The sequence below is a fragment of the Apteryx mantelli genome, chromosome 6 (assembly GCF_036417845.1).
Source record: "Apteryx mantelli isolate bAptMan1 chromosome 6, bAptMan1.hap1, whole genome shotgun sequence".
NCBI classification, from domain to species: Eukaryota; Metazoa; Chordata; class Aves; order Apterygiformes; family Apterygidae; genus Apteryx; species Apteryx mantelli.
In genome coordinates, this window is record NC_089983.1 from 40,393,645 (window position 1) to 40,416,153 (window position 22,509).

The 22,509-nt window shown below is 47.1% G+C and overlaps 1 protein-coding gene across 1 annotated transcript; it reads left to right on the forward strand.

Moving 5' to 3' along the window:
• Positions 1–21,032: 21,032 nt before the first annotated feature.
• C1QL2 (complement C1q like 2) lies at positions 21,033–22,306 on the forward strand. Its single transcript, XM_067298587.1, has 2 exons — positions 21,033–21,677; positions 21,896–22,306. The coding sequence occupies exons 1-2, from the start codon at positions 21,033–21,035 to the stop codon at positions 22,073–22,075; spliced, it is 825 nt and encodes a 274-aa protein (XP_067154688.1). The 3' UTR covers positions 22,076–22,306.
• Positions 22,307–22,509: the final 203 nt, after the last annotated feature.

Sequence of the window (22,509 nt, forward strand, 5' to 3'; positions counted from 1 at the left end):
CCTGACACCCCACTTTATTTCCCATGTCATAACACGTAAGCTGGGCGGACGCACACGAGGGGTCTGGACGCCTGTGAATTTTCTTCTGCAATCCATATTAACGGCTGCCGGTGGTCACTCCCAACAGCTGGGAATAGACAGTGCAGATGCACACGCCGGCTGCTGTTGTTCTGCTCTGGCCTTGGAAAGACCGTCTGAAAACCCTGTGGACTCCAGGCTGTGAGATCTTCTTTGACTGAATATTTAATAGGTATTTGTAATATTAATTTTGGGAGCTGCAGTGATTTGCGAAGTTACTTTGCCACTCAGGGCACAGGGTGACTCCAACACAGCCGTTTCCAGTCCTTTAGTGCAGGTACCTGCTTCCCACCGCCTCTCTGGTAGAGTCACCGATTCATATTACTGCTTGCTGAAAATAGGATTCACCTCTTCACGGATTTGCTGTCTTGGTACTACTGAGAGAGGCAGAGAGCTTTAATTCCCAGTTTAGGATAATATAGCTCACCTACAGATGTGCATCAGTGTGTCCCAGGTTTTACCTTCTGTCAAATGTACCATTTTGTGCCTTTACATGGGTAGTAAAGCCGAGGGCAAGGAAGAGCAAACCGTTTCTGGTAGACACTTAACAGTTTGCCTGTGGCCTGCTGCCATGTCGATTTGGGGACACTCAGGGAAGTTAGGGTGACTCGGTGACAGGTGTGATGTCAAAGTGCAGCACTCGGAGCGTGTTAGACCAAGGGGGTCTCCTTTGGCAGCAAGGACTAGGGCAGCCCGCTCCAGGAGGGGTTTAGTTCCCGTGTGGGCAGCCCTGAGAGGCGCAGGCAGGAGGGCAACGCTGCAGCAAGGATGGCACAGGGGGGTCGTGCTCTCCTCCTGGAGCTGGAGGCCAAGGCTTGGCCAGCCAAATTTCTTGTGGAACATAAAGTTAAGGTTGTAAAGAGCTGTTCTGGCTCTGTTTTTCTTTAAAACTCCTTTCCTCTAATATGAGCTACTAAATAAAAATATTTACTGAATAAAACCATAGTGGACACAGTAAATAAAAATAGAGGGGCTATTCACACTGTCTGATTTCAGGCACCTGAGTTAAAGGTTTGATTTACAAGTGTCTCTATAGGCAAGGGAGAGACAGGTTTCCCCCAGAGCAGGGCACTATTTCAGGTGCTCTGAATTATCCTCTTTCTCCCCCCTGACTCTGCAGAGACACTGGTTCTGTGTGACCCCTGGAAGGAGGAGAGGCAGCGGTTTGGGGTACAGCTGGACGTCCTGGTTTTGCAGGGGTGATGTACTTACATCCTCAACTGAAGTCAAAGGTGGCACCCATGTTGGAGATGGGACAGACACCCAGGTAGATGGGTGACTGCAACATCCGGGCCTTCCCTAGATGCAGGTGCCAGCTGCTCTTTGAGGAGCTCATCTCCTCTGGGACATCTGAGCCACTTGTCCGTGGCTGAGAGGTTGTAGCCTCTCATTGCAGGTGGGTTCAGTCTGGCCCTGGGCCTGGTAACCTGGATGTCCCATCCTACCTGCTCTCCATGTGCTGTGATTTTCAGCAGGGCTGAACAAACAAGGAGCTTTAGGAGCTCTTACCTACCTACAATTTGGCAGCATCTCTGCAAAGAGCTGTTGTGAATTACTCGACACCACTCACTTTCCTTGGGAGGAGGCAGAGGCTGTTTTAAAACATGATGCTGAGCCCAGGAATGGTTTGTATTTATTGTGTCTACAATGTGTGCTGGTGTTACGCTTCCTTAGATGCTTTTGGCAACATACCACGCTGACTAGTTTCTGAAATATTTTTAGCTGCGTCTTGGGTGTACTTATCCTGATTTCGAGTCCTCCAGGCTACCCTTGCTGTGTCTGGTTTGATTTGCACAAGGATACGACGGTGTCTGAGAAGCGAGCCTTGGGAGGGAGTCGCACTCCCTTACCTAACTACGTGCTTGCTTCACATGGCCCAGTATAAGAATATTAGCCTAAGAGCAAAGCCGTTTTGCCTGCAAAGTAAAACCAGTGCTTTATGCAATGAGGTGTACAGCACACCCAGGCCAATTAACTTGGAAAAGGATTACTGGCATAACACTTGGGAAAACCTGTGATAAATTCAACAGGAACATACCTCTGAAGGCCACTGCATAAGGTAGTGCTTTCAGTAGTGTTGAAAGATGCTAATATCTGAGTCATCACAAATTGTCAATGAGTTAATAAAACCACGAGGAGGAACTCCATACCAATGACTAAAGATTGTAAAGCAGTGTAGTTCTAGGGCCAACATCTCCTTTTCAGGAACGGGGAAGAGGAGAGGAAGATTTAGAGCCGGGAGTCCAGCAATGGGCACTGGTGACAGGGGACTCGGGTGTGCAGAGGGCTGCGTGCCCAATGACACACTGCACATGCATTTCTTGGGGGGAAGGATTTAACGAGCGACGGGTTTATCTCATTCTTCCCACCCTGATGCTGGAGTAGTAGAGCTGAGCTGCCCTGTGTGTGTCCAGCCCCTTTCTCCCTGTATTTAGTGCCTGGGGTGAACTGTGATCCCCCACATGGCATGTCCCTCCATCGCGAAAGCCTTTGCCATTGGTGGAAGGTGTTGTTCCACCAGAGGTGGGTACATGGCTGCCTGTGAAGTTACAGGTGACAACAAGGTCCTCCTCCAAGCCGTGGCTTGGGCAGGCGGCTGGAGCTAGGTGTCTCTGGTAGTGGCAACGGCCAGCAACGCACAAAGGCATCGTTACCCAGTGAGTCTTATATCGAGACCTTGGAGGATATTGCTGGGCTAAAGCAAAGCACATCCTGGATCGCACAGGCAAAGAACACAAAATGATGAATTTGAAGCTCTTTGTTCCTCTTCTTATATCTGTGTTGACAACGGTTTGTGCAAATCGTGTCTCACTGAAGAGATGTCGCTCAAAGGGAGCTTCATACAGCTCCACACAGGGGCTAAGTGATGTGAGTACTAGTGCTGTTGCCAGCTTTCAGACATGCCACAGTCTCCTGAGCTGTGATACAATGTGTATTAAAAAAAAAAAAAAGCCCAGGAGAAATTCTTCAGTGCTTCCTCATTACTAAACAGCAGGATTTTGCCTTTCTGTGGCACCCTGCAACCACCTCTTGTAAATTATATTTATTTCCTTCTCTGCTGGTGGAGAATAACTAGTTTTGGGGTTCTTTTCTTCGAAATCCCTCAGCCCAAGGACAGGGGCCACTGTGATATGGGAAATAAATTTGTGCTGCAACTACTGGCAAACACAGTGTGCTGGCGAGATGCGATCAGCTGGGCTTGAGAAGTCTGAAAGAGGAGATAGAAAGCAAACAGACATAGTGCGATCACAATCCAATCCAGTAGACGGGGTGTTCGCAGAAAGGGACTTAATAACTGAACATTAGCAAATTACAGCAGTGCACAAAGCACAGCACGGAGATTAGAAGAAGCCAAAGGCACCATTTAAAACCCCTTTGCGAAATGCTGCTCTTTTCACTGCAGCAATGCACAGCACTGTTATTCTGGCTGTGCTGAATTGCTATTTATTTGCACCTTCTGATATGATTACTACTACTGTTTCAAACCCTGCTGTCATGCTTGGGTTTCTTGCTGATACTTTTTCCCTCAGGTAAGCCGGGAAACTCCAAACTGAATAAGAATTGGGATTTGGCTGGTTGTTATTGGTAGATGGCTTCACCTACCCTGGCCCTGGGAGCTTTGGAGACTCTAGGCAGGACAGGCTCCCTGCCTTGGAGGCAGAAGCAGGCTAGATAATTTCCACAAAAGACATGAGGCCATAGGGGAAAACAGGGGGAATCAGAAGGGGTCACAAGTCAGTTCCTTATGCAAGGCCCAGCTATATTCAGGCCTTTATTCGAAACACCATGTGCCTGTCCTCTCACTGGAGTCATGAGTGAACGGGGTTCAGTGTTTGCAGGATCAGAGCCCATGCCTTAACCGAGGCAAGCACCTAAATAATTCTATCAGAGGGACTCGCCCTACATGCAAATGGCCTTCGGAGGCAGAATAACAAAGGAGAAGAGAGGGAAGGAGCAGGACAGTGCAGATACTAGAGCCAGCACAAGTAGTGGGAGGGCAGAGCTGGGATGTGAGAAGGAAGAAGATGTGAGAAGAGGAGGAGAGGGAAGATAGATATGTAACAGAGCAGAGCTGGACCTAGAAAGCCCTGGAAGCAGAGGCAGGGAGTGCCACTCCTGCCTCCGTGGTGGGAAAACTTGCAGGGAGAAAGGAACCGACTCAGAGATCTTATAGCTTCCTGGCCTGCTCCTGCTCAGCTTTGCTTACCCTGTATGACTGATGTCAGATCTCAGGCAGAGCCTTGCTTTATTTGTTCTGTAAAACACTGTCTAAGTGTAAAGCTATGTATAAATAATTAATAACAAAGATGCTATTGAAACCAGCCAAGAAGTCTTGGTGGGCCCTACCATACTGCCAGCAAACGGGCAAGTCATCAAATGAATCTGGGGGCAGCATCCACGGGAGAATGACAAGACACACCTGGCGTGAGGATCTCATCCTGTGCCCTTTGAAGCAGCTGACCTTCATAGTTATACTATATAGTAAATAACCCCTCTGATTGTTTAGCAGGAAAAGCCTACTATATCCTTTCAGCACCTTTGTTCTACATATTTTGCCTTTAATGGGGGCAGGAACTGAGACTGGATTTCGTGAAGCCTCTGTGGAGCTCAGTGATGGTGCTTTTGCAGTAACGAACACGTTTTGTCTTTGTGTCGTGCTGTACGAACTCGCCAGCTGTGATATGCAAACAAAACTGCTCAGTAATGCTGATGCATTGCTTATGATATTTCTACCTCTTCTCTCCCATTTTTATAACTGTTAAGCAGCTTTTGCAGAAGTCCTATCTGTGAGTTTTAAAACGCCATCCTGCCCACACATCTGTCTAAATGTGTTTGTAGTAAAATGCCTGTAGTGCTAGCAAGCTCAGAGGATGGGAATCCTCTAGGCGTCTTCCACTAAATTACACTTTCAAAAACAGATCTACATATGCACCACATCAAATATTGTTTAGAAAGCACATATAAAATCCTGATTAAAAGAATGAAGCTTACCAGTATTTTCCCCCTATTTTTTTCTGGGTTGAAGTGCACTATAGAACAGACAGAGGGGACCATACTGCACAATTTGATGAGATAATGGCAAAGGGAAAATAGACATCTGTGTTTAGAGAGGCAGGAGATGAGAGATGTTGAGGTGGTTTTGCAGCACAAACTAGAATATGTAGGGCATCACTCAAAATAATTATGTATAGTGCAAGTAAAATAAGGTAAGCAGAACAAATCTGAAGTTCCTTTTTTCTGGTAAGACATTACTTTCAGCTGACATTGATCTGATCTGGAAGGGAGTTTGGCGGAGTGAAGAATAAATGAAAGATGAATATTGTTTCCAGATTTCTCTGTGATACTGAATGATGTAGGAATTAGTCCTTTCACCATTATAAGTAATACAGACTATGATGTCTACAGTTAAGATTTCTAAACATTTTTCCTGATAATATCCTGTTTTCATTTGATTATAACTTCGTCAGACATAGGCTCTTTAGATTAAAATGTTTCATCTTGTGGCTGATACATACATATGGCCATATATATTTGCTTGTGTGTGTCAATGAAAATGTTCAGCTAAAAGAGTTCGATTATTCTTGAGAATAAGTTTATGGAAGAACAAATGATTTTATACATATTATGGAAGTTCCTAAACATGTTTTGTCTAGGATCTCCATGCTTTGGAGAGGAGGCTCAAGATTTGATGGCAGAGTTGCTCTCCAGGCTATTTCATCCCTGGTGAAAACACAGATTGGGTGAAGTTATAAACCCCCCAAATTTCAGTTCACACATGCATAGTAGAAACCCAGTAGGATTCAGCAGCTAACTTCCCAAGAGATTCTGCCAGCACTGAGCACACCCTGTCCCCGCACAGGCCCTGTGCGTCGTAGGGCTCGTGTGCACTGTTCCCGTGGAGCAAAATACCTGATCCAGGGAGATCTTTACTGAACAGGATTTCCCCCTTGCTGCTCTTCCTGCCACTGGAACCTGTTGTGATGTTGCACACAGCCTGGGAACTGTCTCCCTGGTGCTCTCCATGCTCCTGGGGTAGATTTGTGAGGGGTGAAATGTGCCGTGGTGGGGTGCTGAGGTAGGGAGATGTGTAGAAAGGCCGAATGGGGAGATATGAGTGCTAATGGAGAGCTAGGGAGTAGATTTGGAGCAAGGGGGCAGACCTTCTTGGATCTGGACGCAGTGGGGAGAGGTGCAGAGCCTAAAGAGCAAGGACAGGAATTGGGGATATCAGGGAACCAAGATGGAGGTGGAGCGGAGGATGGAGACGGGAAGACAGGAGTGAGACAGAAGTCAGACAGGGAAAACGGCACCAGATGGAGGAGAGAGCAGCAAAGAAAGCAGAAATGGTGCTAGTGAAGGTTAAGGAGATGGTCCAAAACGTCTGCAAGTGCTAGAGGACACTCCTCCAAAGCCTGGAGCCGACCTTAATTTGCCTTGTCTAGAAAGAAAGCAATGAAATTCGTTGAGTAAGTGTGGATCAGTGACTCCCTCTAGGGGCAGGTTCTCAGACACGATAAGCCACCTTCAGCTCACCATCACCCAGAATGGCAAAATCTGGACTGTGAGGCCCCAATTCCCCCCCTGCCCTCCAGCCCCTGCCCTAGACTCTTTCCTGCCCCGTGGGGCTAGGATGATTCCCTGTCAGGGAGTTTTTAAATTATTTGCTTTTAAAATCAGAGGAAGTGACACACTGTTTCTCTTAAAACTAATTTCCAGGGGCAAGGTCTCCAAAGGGCCAGGACAGAGGCTCCCTGCCCGGTGTCATTTGATTAGCTCCTGCATTTGCATTACAAGTTCAGCTTCAGGGACACACTGACTTACAAGTTTCTTCCACAAGACGCCAGCCTCCCTCAGCACTCAGGAGGGACTGAGCGCCAGTGAGTCAGCATTAGCAGTGAACGAGGCTGTTTTATGTAGGAAGTTGAGAGGTGTGTGATGAATGAAGAAAGGAAGAACAAGAGCATAGAGACGGTTCAAGATAGTTGAATACTGCCCTGTGGATCTGAATTCGGTCCTTGCTGAAGCTGCACAGTTCTGGTGTCCTAGTAGACAAGTCACAGGGACATACAGTCTCCCCCATGGTTGCACTGTAACTCTTATTTCCTTGGTCCCAGGACAAAGATCTGCTTTGTAGGAGGCCCAAGTGCTCACAGAGGTGACCAAAGTTACTGGGAGCTTTGTTGAGAGTGTACAATACACCCTGCTCTGCAAAAGTACTCTGAGAAATCAGGCTTCAGGGAACTGACTGCCACAAGTCTTGCTCTCATGATTTGACATTGTACTATTTTGCCTGTCGATAGAGGTAGGTTGGAGCTCAGGATGTGGGCTGGGAAGCTGGAGAAGCTGGGGAGCCAGCCCATGTTCCCATCTGCCAGCTGCACTAGAGTGACTTTGAGGAGAAGTTGAAGAGGATGAATGGGGTGATGATGTCCTAAACCACCAAAGCCAGGTTTGCTGGTGCTTCTTTATTGTGCACCTCCAGTTAATAACCCAGCTGACCTCAGGGGCTTATTTTAAGGTTGTATTCATCCATGTCTGTAAGAAACCAAGGTACTTCAGTGATACACTTGTGGAAAAGCACAGGAAGAAATCTGTATCGGATTTAGATGCACCCAGTAAGATGTGTTGAATGATGAAGAACAGAAACCTGGTTTCCAACAGATTTGTGGGTTTTCCCCTCTATCTACTCCCTCCCTCTGTATTACCAGCCCCATCATCTCTGTGAGAGTCCTTCTGGCTAGCCCAGAGCTGAAGGTGTCCTCCCTGGCCAGCCCAGCCAGAAACAGTGTCACAGTGGGGGACTGTCTGTCTCCTCTCACTGGAGCACTTATTTGCATCTCTCTGATTTTCATGACACTTGTAGGAATGTAATTTTTTGACAGACATTGTCACAGTTCGGTTGAAACTGGCTGACAGACTCAAAGGGTATCGGGCATGGAGAGACAGTATGGTTACTGAAGTCTTGTTTCTTTAGTAACCTGGCTAAAGATTCTGGCTAGTCACCAAGGAGTAAGCACTGTTTGGTCCTGTGGGCCCTCTGGAAACCCAGCTGTGCTCAGGTAATCTGGCATCTCACTGCATGTGCACAGGAGAAGAGAGGAGAGGGCACACTTGTATTTTGGCATTTCTTGACTTTTCAGTGATGTTATTTTAACATCTATATAGTTTAACATATACAACAAGGATGAGCAGGACCCAAAGCAATGTCTTTTTCATGCTGTTTGTTACTGACATACTTTTCTTCAAACTTTTTCCTCATTATTATCACCATTTTGGGGTTGACTGAACAACCCATAGCCCTGATACCCAATTTGCCAGAGTAACATAAAACACTTTAGATCAGGCCCAGTAACTTCAAATAACTTTACTCCTGGTGTAAACAAGAGCAGGATATGACTGTGTGAATCTATAAGTAGCAAGAGCTAGGTTCTGACTAAATCTATAGCATTTTTCTGGCATTTACCTTGCATAAATTAAGACATTTCCATAAATAAAGAGAAAACTTAATAAGCCTCAGAAAGGTTAGACTGTTTCCACTGGATTTTATGTCTGTTGCATAAATCCTCCCAAGCAATTCCATACTTTGTATGGAGATAATTTTTTTACAGTATAAATTCCATTAACACTCTCATGCCATATGTGCCATATATTAAAGTGAGCAGCCTCCTGCATTCCCATTAAATCACTGGCATATGTTTCTGCTTCCTGATTCAATCAGCCTGGAGCCACTCGGGCAGTATGGTGTTAGGAAGCCCTGCACTGAGCCTCAGGGCTGCATTCAGCTGCAAAACTCATCTGACCTGGACTTAATCTGTGGCTTCCTGATGGTAGAGTGGTCCTTGCATGATAGAATATCATACACTTGCTGCCATCCCATGATGAAGATGCTGGACTCATTGTACTGGCGTTTTCTTCTCTTTTCTAATCAGTGTTTGTCTTAAAGAAAAGTAGAATTGCTTTAATATTATGCATGGAAGAGTGTGCTTCAAGTGTTGCAGAGATTTGACTGGAGTAGAGGTCTTACAGATGTGGATGTGAAAGCAAAGCTGAGTAAGACAATGAGGGGCCATCTGCATGGGCCAATTCCTAGGATGAATGTGGGCTGGGGACTCCACTTCCTCTCTGGAGTGAGGTTATACCACCCCCTAAACCAGCGAGCTCCATCTTCAGGCAGGTTGGGGTCCATTTCAGAGGAGCCCCCACCAAAATGAGCAGAGAGCTCTGAATGGCAGCCTCATAAAGTATGATTTAATAGAGCTGTAAGATAAATGGAGAGTGAGCATCCCTCATTGCACAGTCACCTGCTACACTGAGCCAGAACAGGTCCCCACCCCCTACAGGTACCATTCAAGGCTGACTGCAGGCTCACAAGTACTTTATCTCAAAAAGCTGCTGCGTGGGAGAAGGCAAGATGGATTTTTAAAATAAGTGTTTCCATTCTGGGCATGGAAATTTGGACTTTTCTAGCACTCAGACAGCCCTTAAACACCTAGAAGATGTGCAAACATACGTGGCTGCACAACAGACCATGTCTGTCTACAGAAAGGAGAAGTTTGCACGTCCAGCCATTTCAGCGGCACCAAGGTCCCAGGCTCATCCAAGTCATGTCGGATGCCTCAGCCATTCCCCATTCACTGAATATATTCTATGGAAGTGCTGAAGTTTACGCTAATAACCTGGTGTGCAAAAAATTGCTTCAGTTTCCAGATATTCTGAATATCCTGTGAATTGGTAAAAAGAAAATGACCCTCTTTATTCTAATCAAAAGTAATTATAAATACATTTAAACAGAAAACAAAACTGAAATTAATTCCAAATGTTTTGCATGTGTGAACAACATTAGTTGTTACTGGCTATTTGGTTCAGTAGAAAAAAAACAGTAGAGCCCACATCTTGCTCTCATAGATGCTCTGCAAACATACAGTCAGAGACTATCCGGCTGGAAGACTTCAGTTTGATAGCATTCTTCCTTGTGCCCGTGAAGATCAAAATTACATAAAATAAGATCAAGTTTCACTGCTCACCACTACCAGTGCCATGATTTAGCACTCTTTGAAACTGGCTTACTTAGCGCAGAACAGACAGTGCAAAATGCCACATTTTCAGTTACTGTGCCTTGCAGTCTTGGAGTTGATGACTCTCACTTACTCACTTCACATAACTATATCCTTGCCATTTTTCCTTCTTTTGGACAGAGATCTTGGCTTTCAGACAATTCCTGCAGACCCTGCAGCAGTTGTGTCACCATAAGATGTGTCATTCATACTGGAAGCAGTCAGGTTTGAAAACTGAAGAACTGCCTGACTTGCATCTTAGGTGCAACAGACAGTGAGTGAGCAGACAATGAGGGAGATGCAGACAGACGATGTCTTTTAGCCTTCAGCAAGGCTTAATGGGGTTACAATCAAGACTCACATATGACTCTAGAAGATGCTGGTAATAAGACACACTGCTTGTTTGGGACTCTTTGGAAAGAAGTTGTGGTGAAATTTTGTGACACAACAGGTTTGCAGAGTTACTCTCCCCTTCCTAGATGTTTCAATGTGAAGTCTGGTCTGGAAGAAGCTGGAGTTTCCTTGGGGGAAAACATTAGGATTAATTAGACTTAAATTTGTTGATGCAGGATCCACCTTTCGGTTCTGAATTTGCACAGCACTTTGCACAACAAGGTCGGTGCATGACAAGGTTCCCAGCAGCTACCAAAACAGAAAATAGCTATGTAATAAAGGGATAAATAATAGCCAGCACGTTTTTTGGCAAGTTGCATCACACCAATGTAATTTTCTTCTGTAACTAGTAACAGGCCTTGTACATGTAGCAAACCAGTAGATATCATATAACTTGATTTTAAAAAGCTTTTAACACTGTTATGCATCACATTCTTATAAGGAACTAGGAAAGATTTGTCAGCTGAAAATGCTATGGGATGGCTGCAAAGCTGACTTGGAAGGAGAGGTTGTCAGCTCATCGTTGTCAAAATGAAAGGTGGGGCTCTCAAGGGGTCTGGTACTATTTATATCTTCAGCAATGACCTCAGTGATGGAACAGAGAACACTTATTAAGCTTATAAGCAGGTGGTGACAGCTGGCATGCTGAAGGAGAGGCTGAGAACTCCAAATAATAGTGACAAATCAAAGATTGAATGGGAAGAAAACCAGAATGCCATTCAACAGCGAAAACTGCACTTAGGAATGTTCAGTTACCCAAACACAGGGTGCTGACTGTTCTTCAGAAAAGGATTTGGGCATTATAGGGCTGGGCAGGAGTCAACAATGATGTGCTGTGTGAAACAGGCAACTAGAAAGGCCTACATCAAAGCGTACTGGATCCAGTTTTGAGCACTGCACATTCAACAAGATGTAGACTGCGGGAGACAGTCTGGGGGAGCAGTGGGAATGACCAGAGCTCTTGAAAACACCAGTGATAAAGAAAGACGGAATGAACTGAGGTTGTTCAGCTTAAGTAGGGCAGACTGACCAGGAAAGCAAGTTAACAATTGTCAAGTATATGAAAGGCTACTGCAAAGAGGAAGGAAATCAACTGTTCTCTCTGTCCGTGATGGATAAGATGGAATCAGAGGGAATCAGAGGCTTAAACTGCAGCAGAGAAATTAAGACCAGTCACTAGGAAATGTTTTTTGGATGGCACAGATTATGAAGCACTGAAATGGATTGCTTGGTAGGGTTACGGGGTGTACATCTCTGGAGAGATTTCCATGTGTTAGACACTGATCATGCCCAAGGGCAGGGACTGTCGTGGAATACCCATCATCTTGAGATCCCATTGACCTGCTGCTGCTATGAATACAAGAGGCTGACCTTGTAGTTAAGAGAGCGGCAAAAAAATTACATCTCAGTTGTACCACATTTCTTTTGTGAACCTTCCCAAACAAGAAGCAGTGCCTCAGAAGTCCCCCTGAACCTAAAAGTCTGCCTCCAAAGAGTCTTGATTCTGGCTTCTCAGGACTTCTTGGCTTTTCAAAGAAGTGATGTCTGTTATTACAGTCATTAGCTCCTTGAGAACACGTTCTCAGAATAGGATTTAGGGTATCACTGGAAATCAAATTCATAATATTAATCCTTGTATTGATGAACATACATGGCCGGACATCTGTGATGTTACCTTTCCTGTCTAACATGAACTAGGCTTAATGAATTTAATATTTATTTCATCCACAGCTTTGCCTAAGGAACATATTCACAGGTGTCAGCAGGCCTCAGGCCCACCTCATAGAGTGGACACTTCTGGCTCAGAGAAGGACATTAACTCACACCAGGCTTTACTTCCGCACCATGTAAAGCACAGAGAATGGCTTGTAACCCTGCTGCCTGGTAAGGCAACCAGCCGTTCCTTCTGTCATTGCCTTTCCTACTTCCTTATCCCTGCAGTTTGCAATTGGCCCTGCTCATTCGGCAGGAGATGGCTGGAGGTGAATACTTCAGGAGGGCTCTCCTCCTCCTTCCACCTGTTTTTCATTCCTTGACTCACTGACTTTAAGCTGTAAGCAGTGACGTGACAGCTGAGTCATGGACGCACCACCTGGATGCTGTCAGCATCAATCTCTCTTATAAGGATCATAGAAGAACAAGATAGAAAAGGCTGCTAGGGCTTCTCATTCATCTTCCTGCCAGTGGGGGACTGAGCCCTGCAGTGCAGTCTCTGGCTTTGCCCAACCTTGCTCTCAAGTTATCAAGCAATGGGCCTTTCACCTTTCCTCCTGAGGAACCATTCCAAATATCATTGTCAAGGAGAGCTTCACTTTTCCATGATTGTTTTTTAGCCTAAACATGACTTATATGAATAAATCACTTCTAGCTAATATCCACACGAGAGACTTTTTCTTGCAAAGCAATTCAGTAAAGTTGCAAAACCAGAGCTTATATGTTTTATTTGTATTCTGTTTAATAGTTGTAAGAGTCTCCCTGCTGCATGCATTGTTGTGCAGAGCAGACGAAAAAAAGATGCAGTCCTATGCCCTGGAGAACTTGCACTTTTCATTTAAACAAGATACAGTGACTGAGAATGACAAGTAATGAGAAGGCAGGACAAGAGTCATACAAGAAAGGTCAGAATGTTTCTAAATAAAGCCCATTGTCAGGCTTTTAATTTGGGTTTACATTGGATCAGTCATCATAAATGGCTACATATTTTGGGACAATTTTTACCATGTTTTAATCAAATGTTTCAATCTCACAAAGCCATCTTGCCTACTTCAGTTTTCTGGTGCTTATTTAAAGCTCCTTTTTCACAGAAACCTGTGTTTTTCTCTCACAGTTACTCTTTCTTCAGGTTAGCTAGGCTTTTTCAAAAATAATTGTGATAGTCTGGTTGTTAATTCCCTGAGTATCCTAGCAGTACATGAGCTTGGTCAGCTGATCCAAGTGACTGTGCTAGGACTGGTTTACTGTGACCTTTGTCTCTGCCTCTCTGTTCCCTCTCTAGCAACACCCCAAGTTACACTTACCCTGGAAGTGGCAGTCAAGGGTTCCCTTAATCTGGAGCTGTTTTTTTGAACGTGAAAACCAGCTTATCTCTGTACAAATCCTATAGCTGCCTGCTCTCAGTGGAACAATTCCTTTTTACTGGGCAGCAGTAAACCAGAGGAAAGCTTTGCAAAACCAGACCTTCTGCCTTGCTTTTTCCATATGCCTTTCTCAGACTTTTACATCCTGCTTTCTGCAAGTTTATTACGCCTGACTGGTGGAGAGCCCATTCCTGACAGCCTTGGCTTTGGGTCTGTAATCCTCACATCTTGCTCTTTATGCTACCGGACTAATAGAGGAACACATTTAATTCATAGGAATGTATGGCAAAAATTTATTCTGTGGTAACAGAATGTTATATCCCAGATGTCCATTCAGTGTCATCTGTCTCACCTGTGGATTTGATTATTATTTCTTACTAATTTTATTCTTGTGATACTTGAGGGGAAAAATTCTGTCTGGTACCTGACTGCAGGTTTAGTTAACCCCCAGAGGGAGGCCCAAATGTACTTCAAAAACATTTATAATGTATGTCTTTCATCCTGGTTAAACCAGCTGCCCATGCACATCAATTCCCTGCAGCAATTTTTCCCTTCACAGAATAGAAATAATCAGCCTAATGGTTGGGTGTGGAAATTTTGCTAAATTAGGACAAAGGATATGCATAAATTAACTGATTTTAGCTCTATGACCTTCCAGTCTCCCCCTTCACTCTTCTGAAGTCACAGTGGCTCGAAAGGTGAATCCTGCTGTGCATTTCAGAGGCCTCAGAAGGGAGATGGGTAATTTTCATCTGGAGAGTCCGCCAAGGGTTTGGTTGTACACACGCAAACAAAATTCCCTGACATCAAACCAGCTGTTCTGGTCTATGGAGCTACTGACTAAAGCTTTAGAGTATACCACTTTCAGTTAGTATCACTATCTTGTTTGCCATAAATTAGCTTACATTTTCCTTATCATTTGTATTTTATATGGAAGGCCCCAACTAATTATCAAAACAGATGCTTGGTTGTATAGATAGTGCAGAGTTATTCCAGCAGTCACACTGGAAAAGCATTAGTTATCTAAGGAGACAAATTGAACAAGACAAATCTAGGGCCAACCTGTTTCCCCTCAAGCAGTTTGTAAACACATACTGAGAAGCATAGAATTGGGAAAGAAAAGTTGAATTTGCTCTGTGACCCAAATTCTAGCCTTCAGTTGGCTACGGGCAAGCAATTCTGGCTTCTCATTTTGTTTTAATTTACCATTTTTAAGCAAGACTTTATTCAAACCTGATAGTTTTCCAGGTGGTATTTTTCAGATCCAGCCTTTTGGACAGTTTTGTTTCTCTCTAAAACTAGTTTAGCTCCAGCTGAAGATCTGTTCTGGTACTGAGGAACTCCCAAATAGCCTGGAGCTACTGGGTTTCCTCCATCACCTGTTGTTGCCAGGGCTGAATATCAGCCATTGTTCCCTTACAAGTCCTCACAGTTTTTGGGGACACAAATAGCAGTGTACACTTATGCTAGAGACCAGGCAGATGCCAGTGACCCCTGAACTGATGGAGCAAAGGTGCCTTTTTCACGTTCTCCCTGTTCTTCCCTGCAGTGAACACTGTGCTGGAGGAATTACGGATTATTTCACAGTTCTAAGAGAGGTTCTGGGCTGGTGGCTGCCTGCAACTAAACTGCTCTTCCCTCTCTTGTGATATATTTTTGATCTGTTGTTGGTCTGTTCTCTACCCATATTCCTCCTTGGCTGTGTTTCATGCCTTATAACTATTTTATTTGGCACCAGCTTCAACCGTTGTGCGAGATTTCTTTATTCCCACAGTTTTGATAAACCTGGATGAAGTAACATCAGGGTGTGACTCTGCTCTAACAGCAAATGTGCCACTGGCTTTAAAGTGAGAAAGAAGGCTCACTCCCTCTGATTGCTCTTTTCCAGAAAATACAGGTTGAATTCTCCTGTGCTTGGTGAATAGCTCCTGTCTTTGGGATGCTATGCATGCCTTCCACTGATTCTCTCCACACCTCTTGATATTTCTCCAAGTAGAGTCCTGAAGGCAGTTTTGATTTTTGAGTGCTGCTCAAAAGTGAGTGAGTGTGAGTGGCTAAACACATTTGCCAAAACACCCCCTTACAAAGAGATCGTCAGCAGATTTTGTCTTTTATGTACAGCAAGTTGGTGTGGTAAAGTGCAAACAGCAGCAGTTCACATTGATCAATGTGCACAGTAAAGCCTGCCCAATTGCAATGGCTATTAGGATCGTACAAGAACTTCTTATGTAGGATCTGTAACAGAAACTATTTCAATACAGGGGGCCTGATTCTGTCTGTACGTTTCTGACTTTATATAGTGCTATACCAGCACAAGTTTCAGTGGGGTATTTCAACTCTGTCTTGCAGAGGGTAAGATCAGAACCAGCTCCTGTCCTTGTTCTATTAATAAAACGCTTTTTCTGCTGTACCCCGTGTACCTACAGGATCCAGAAAATGGTAGTAAATTCAGCTCTTAAGACAAGTGGAATTGTACTGCTAGAAATACCAGTTTAGGTCAAAAACAAGTGCCCAGTATTTGTGGGGAATGACAGCAGTCAATAACAATAAGCCTAACCATTTCTAGAACTTTTCCCTCTATTAAGCAAAAATAATCACTACCATTATCTTTTATATTTCGTGAATGGAAATAATCTTATATCCACTCTGAACATGAACAGATCTGAATCTGCTTTCAGCAAGAAATGTGAACATTTTAGCATAAGAACTAGATATATTATGTTTTACTAGCTATTGAATACATTGAGTCCCAGATAGTTAATTCTGGCAATGAGAAAAATCGGTAAGTCTTGTGATTGAGAAAGGCAATGAATGAAGCACTTCAGAAGACCAGAGGGTAATGTTATCCAAAACTTTCAGCAATCACAGCAAAAGAAAGCAAAACAAAGCTAGTCACTGGGATTGGTAAAGGTACTGATCCAAATTATTTGCCTGTATTCACAGTAGTCTTGATTCCAGTTTTTAAAAGTACTAAACTATGATTCAGGAAATCCTTGAGCCATGAATTGCTGTAGTTTGAGAGAAAATATCAGGGAAGTATCACCATAGACTTATCTTGATCTTGTCATTTTGCTAAATGTCTGTTGCTGTCCTCTGTCAGAAACAGGCCTGATCTGCTATGGCTCTTCTGATGCTGTCAAGTCTAAAGGGCCAAATCCAAAAAGAAACCTAAAGGAGGGAATGAAGCAGAATTTAAGCACCTAAATGCAACAATAGAATCAACAGATCCTCTCTGATCCTGTCTAATCCTAGAGGCACCTAAATCCGGAGATACCTGTCTTCAGCCTCCAAGAACCTCAAATATACAATATTCAACTTCCACATGTGCCCCAAAACACTGCCATCTCAGTGGGTCTGGCTCATATTGGAACCCATCAGGATTACAGATTTGGTCAGGAGATGGTCCTGCTCTTGTTAGCATTCTTAGAATATGCATCATGGAGCAAAACAGGAGCAGAACGCAAGTTCTTCTCTCACCTCCCCTCACTTTGGACAACCCTACAGCAGTGACAGAAGTTATGCAGGGCATGTAGATCTGGGTTCGTTTTCCTCCTTCAAGACAGAGAACTCAAGTTGACCACTCCATATCCACACAGAAGGCCACGTGCTTCAGTTTATGAGCTGTTTGTGATGAGCATGTGCTGCTGAGAAAAACAAGAAACCTCTTAAAAAAAAATAAACTGAGACAGTGCAGAAGTCTAGAGCAACCCTGTCCTGTGTTTTGAATCCTTAACGGACAGACTCTGATCATACTTGTAAAGTGTCTAAGCCTTGGAGACAAGCATGGTTTGAAAGCTCAGCCATGAACTCATTCAGTCCTTGGCTTGTTTTCTTCGTCTTTTGGGAGAGTGCTCTCACCAGCCTTTAGAATTATTCTGCCTTCCTCCAACCCTGTGAATATTTCAGTATTTTGCTGCGTGGCTGTGTACCTGCCTTGAAGCAGGAATTAAGGAGGTAACTGGTAGAAATTCATGTGCCTCTGGAACACAGGCATTTCTGTACAAAGTGTCTGGGTTCTCAACAGCCTCAATTTTGGTCTTGTGCCTGAACTGTCAAATGCTTCCCTTAGCAGTCAGCTTCCTAAGTCCTTGAATCGCTTTTGAAAATGGACTTTCAAGTTATATCCACACAAGCTTCTACAGACTCACAAAATTTTGGGGGTTGGAAGGGACCTCTGGAGATCATCTGGTCCAACCCCCCTGCTCACGCAGGATCACCTAGAGCAGGTTGCTCAGGGCTGGGTTCACTGAGGTTTTGAATAGCTCACCCTCCCATCAGATATTTATACACATTAATAAGAGCCTCCCTGAGCCTTCTCTTCTCCTCAAATGAAGAAAAATACCTTCCTGCATCTCAGGGCAGGGAGTATTTCAAACACGATCTGATTAGCTAATTTGGTAATTTCCTGGTCCTTACACTCCTGTGATGTATCCCACTGCATACAGAATGGACGCACCTAACATGGGTTAGTAGCAGCCCATATCAGAATTGGAAGCTGAGTGTTGCTGCATATCTTCTAGTGATCACAGCCCTAAATATTTAATAGTGTAGGATCTGTGGATGGCACAACCTGCCTCACTGATCACAGTGCTACTTCTTGGGGCGCAAGATGCTTTACATCAGTCAGTTCATAACTCCCGGTCTCCAGGAACCATGGTTCCCATTGGAGATTATATATTATACTTTAAAGTCATACTGTGTTTACCTTAAAGCAATCTGGTGGAGGGATTAACTAGGTGATCAGTTCATCTTACTGCATCACAGAGGATTAATTAAATTATTCCTAAACAAATTGCTGGAGTTTGACATTTAATCTAACTACTGATCTCTCTGTCAACTTCTCTGCCTGCTTTCTGGAGTGCTTAACTGTCCTTATTAAGAATTGTGTCAATTGTACATCTAGTTTTGTCCTGCTGTAAGTTAGAACCTGTTTCTTCTTCTTCTGTCCTTGTTGTTCTGTGGGAATAATAGATCCCTATTACAGAAAATTATTCTAGCTCTGTAGCTGGGACTGGTGAACCTACAGTTGGAATACAGTTCCCAGTCACCGGTCACCTCATTATAAAAGTGAACTAGAGTTCACTTAGTTGTGAAGTTGTAACAGAGACCAAATGATACAGAAACTTTATTATTCAGAAAGGGCTAGAAAAGCTGCAGTGTAGCTGCTGTCTTTGGAAAACAGGAGATTAAAAGGACATGTTAGTGAGGTTTGCAGAACTCTGGAGGGAATAGCAAGGATTCACACATACAGGGATATTTGAGCTAGTGACAAATACCAGAACAAAAGGGAAATTAACAGACGCTTAGATAGGGATGATCAGCAAAGCAGTGTAATTTGTTTCTGAATTTATTTGTATTTAACACAGATAATATATGGAAAATTATACCAGAGTTGTAACAGAAACAACTATTAGAAATCATTTAACAAAGCTCTAGACAAGTGCGGGGGCTTATAATAACACTGCAGGATGTAACTGTTAATTTAAATGAGAGGAAAAGGACTTATATTTGTCGTGATTTCACCTCTTAAAACATTAGCTAAGTAAGCAGCAATGTGCTAAGTAATAGACATGGTTAGTGTAACGTGTAATATGACTATCTATACAATTGTCAGGGAAAGGTTTTCATTTGCAAGACTAATTTCCCTTGCAGCTTTACATATTTAGATGTGAAAAAATTCAGAGACTTGGGAGGGCCAGGGCTGAATTCTGATCTCAGTAGCAGCAGAGAAAATCCTGAATAACGCCAAGAAAAAATGCTGGATGTATATAGCGGTGTAACTGAGATCGGACTCTGGTCTGTAAATGCATGAGTTCCAGATGGAAAAGCCTTGATGTCCCCTTTTTCTTGAATTTCAAGGAAAGCTAACAGCAGAGTCCCAAGTCCTTTTAGGGCATTTCTGCAGTTCTTGGAACAAATGTACATGTCATCATTTGCATTTGATGTCTCCAGGCCATCAGCTTCAACAAGCTTCGGATCAGTGTGAGCGGCTTGCTTTCTCTGACCTACAGGTTTGTCTATTTTCAGACAAGACAGACTGCCTTCAACTATGCTGAACCCACTCTGAATTCACCCTCCTCATGCACAAAGGAAATCGGACACACGGCAGTGTTGCCCTTAGGCAATCTACACTAATGTCTTCTTTCTTTCCCTTCAGCTCCGGGATGGGTGTCTAACCCACTGCTGCGAAATGTGTGGGTAATATCCCAATTTACCCAGTTTACAATATCACAATTTACTCTCCGGAGGGGAGATCCCTGCCGGCAGTTAACGATGCTGGATCTCCCACTGCACTGGCACCATTAAACCGCAGTATCAAAGGCAAGTTATAACGATTTTGGGCATGGGGAAACAGCAGTTGATCTGGACCCTGTGCCTCACACAGGGAAACGTACGAACATAACCGGAACCGCGCAGGGGGTGTTTCTGCGCGGGGCTCTGCTCGCACCGCTCAGGCCGTGTCTGCGTTCAGGAAACGGGGACGGGCGGGACGAGCTTGTAATTACACTCGCTTGTATATGTGTGTTTTGCGGAATGAAACCCTGATCTTCTCCTCGTGTCCGCACAGCGGAGGCTCGATGGAAGGAGCCGGTGAGCGGTAAAGGAGAAATGTCGCCGCGGGTGCGCGCAGCTACCTCCTGCGCGTGCTTGAAAACTCCCCGAACACCGCCGCAAGAAAGTGAGGCGGCCCGGCAGCGGTATAATAACCGCCAGGTTTATACCGCGCACCGGTACACACCGTCCCGCCCGCCCCGAGGGGAGCGGCGGCGGCATCGCCTCAGCACCGCCCCTCCCCCCGCCCTGCCCCGCCTAACGGTCGCCCAACGGCCGCCGCGCGGGGCGGGGGGGAAGGGGGGCGCCGCGCCCCCGCCGTCAGCGCGGAGAGCAGCCGCGGGCTGCCTCGTCGCGGCAAATGTGCCGGCTCGGCCGAGCGGCAGCGCCCCGCCGGCCGCCCTGAGGGGAGCCCCGCCGCCCGGAGGCGGCTTTGCCCGCTGCGCGCCCCGCGGCCCGGCCCCGCAGGTGGGCCCGGCCGCCCCGCCTCCCGCCGCACACCCCGTCGGGGGGGCAGGCGGCGAGGGGCCGAGGCGGGCTCCCGCTCGGCGCCGCGACGCCCCCGCGCTGGCCCGGCCCCCGCCGCCGCCGGGGCTCGGTGCCCCCTCGGCGGGGCGCGCGCGGGGCGGCCGGCGCCTCGTCTCGGCGGCTGCCATGGCGGGGCGCGCGGCCGCCCGCCGGGCGGGCTGAGGCGGGGGCCGGGCGGGGAGGCGCCGCCGGCGGGGGGCTCACCGCCTTTTCTTGCCGTCCCCTGCAGGGAGCGGCCGGCCAGCGAGCCACCATTACCTCGCACGGCAAGGAGGACCTGCTCGCGCTCGCCGCGCGGCTCTGGCAGCGGAGGAGGCGGCTGCTGGCCGCCGCCGGGCTCGCCCTGGCCATGGCTCTCGCCCTGCTCATCGCCGTGCCCCTGCTGCTGCTGCAGGCGCCCGCCGAGAGCGGCGCCCACTACGAGATGATGGGCACCTGCCGCATGATCTGCGACCCCTACAGCGGCGGGCGGCCGCCCGGCCCCGGCAGCACCGCCGCCGTGGAGGCCCTGCAGGACCTGGGCGCCAACCCCCCGCCGCCCTTCATCCAGGGACCCAAGGGGGAGCCGGGCCGGCCGGGCAAGCCGGGCCCCCGCGGCCCCCCGGGCGAGCCGGGCCCGCCGGGCCCTAGGGGGCCGCCGGGGGAGCGCGGCGACTCGGGCAAGCCGGGGCTGCCGGGGCTGGCGCTGGCGGGGGCGGGCGGCGGCGGCGGCGGGAGCGGCGGCGGGGCGGCGGCGGGCGGCGAGGTGGCGGGCGGGCTGAGCGCCGCCTTCAGCGGGCCGCGCATCGCCTTCTACGTGGGGCTGAAGAGCCCCCACGAGGGCTACGAGGTGCTCAAGTTCGACGACGTGGTCACCAACCTAGGCAACCACTACGACCCGGCCAGCGGCAAGTTCACCTGCCAGGTGCGCGGCATCTACTTCTTCACCTACCATATCCTCATGCGCGGCGGCGACGGCACCAGCATGTGGGCCGACCTCTGCAAGAACGGGCAGGTGGGTGCCGTCGGGGCTCGCCCTCCCCTCCGCCGCTTTGGGGGCAAGGGGGGGGGGGAACCCCCCCAGCCCCCCCGGGTGCTCCTTTGCCTCCCCGCGGAGCCGCGCGGCGGGGGGCAGCACGGGCAGGCGGGGCGCCCGCGCCGTCGGGGCGGCGGGCAGCGGGGCAGGGAGGCGGCGGCGGCGGCGGGTCTGATGCGCCGCGGCTCTGCCGGCAGGTGCGGGCCAGCGCCATCGCCCAGGACGCCGACCAGAACTACGACTATGCCAGCAACAGCGTGGTGCTGCACCTGGACTCCGGCGACGAGGTGTACGTCAAGCTGGACGGCGGCAAGGCGCACGGCGGCAACAACAACAAGTACAGCACTTTCTCTGGCTTCCTTTTATACCCCGATTGAAAGGGCAACGCGCGGCGCGGCACAGCTGAGCCCGCCGCCGCCGCCGCCGCGCGTGGGGCTGCTTGGCGTTCCTGTGCCCCGCCGTGCCGCTGCGCCCTGCCGGCGTCCGCTGTCTCCACAGGTCACTTTAGCTTCGTTAGCATTTTGTACGTATGTTTTCTTTCTTTTCTTTTTTTTTTTTCTTTTGGTGGAAATGTAATACTGAGTGAAACAAAACGATCCCATTCCTTCCCCCCCCAACCCCCCCCCCCCCCCTTCTCAGCCTCGGTGTGCCGTGTGCGCCGCGCCGGGAACTCGGCATCTGGAAACTCCTGAGTGGTTCCTTGTGTGTGTGCAAGAGAGTCCAGAGTTCAAATGTGCCGCACGCTGAATTTGATCCGGTCAAATTTTGTGTCAATGAATATTAATTATGGTGATGAATTCTCAAATTGACT

Coding starts and splice junctions, on each gene's coding strand:
- C1QL2 (XM_067298587.1), top strand. CDS start 21,033: ATGGCTCTCGCCCTGCTCATCGCCGTGCCCCTGCTGCTGCTGCAGGCG. Junction 21,678..21,895: donor ACCTCTGCAAGAACGGGCAG/GTGGGTGCCGTC, acceptor CTCTGCCGGCAG/GTGCGGGCCAGCGCCATCGC.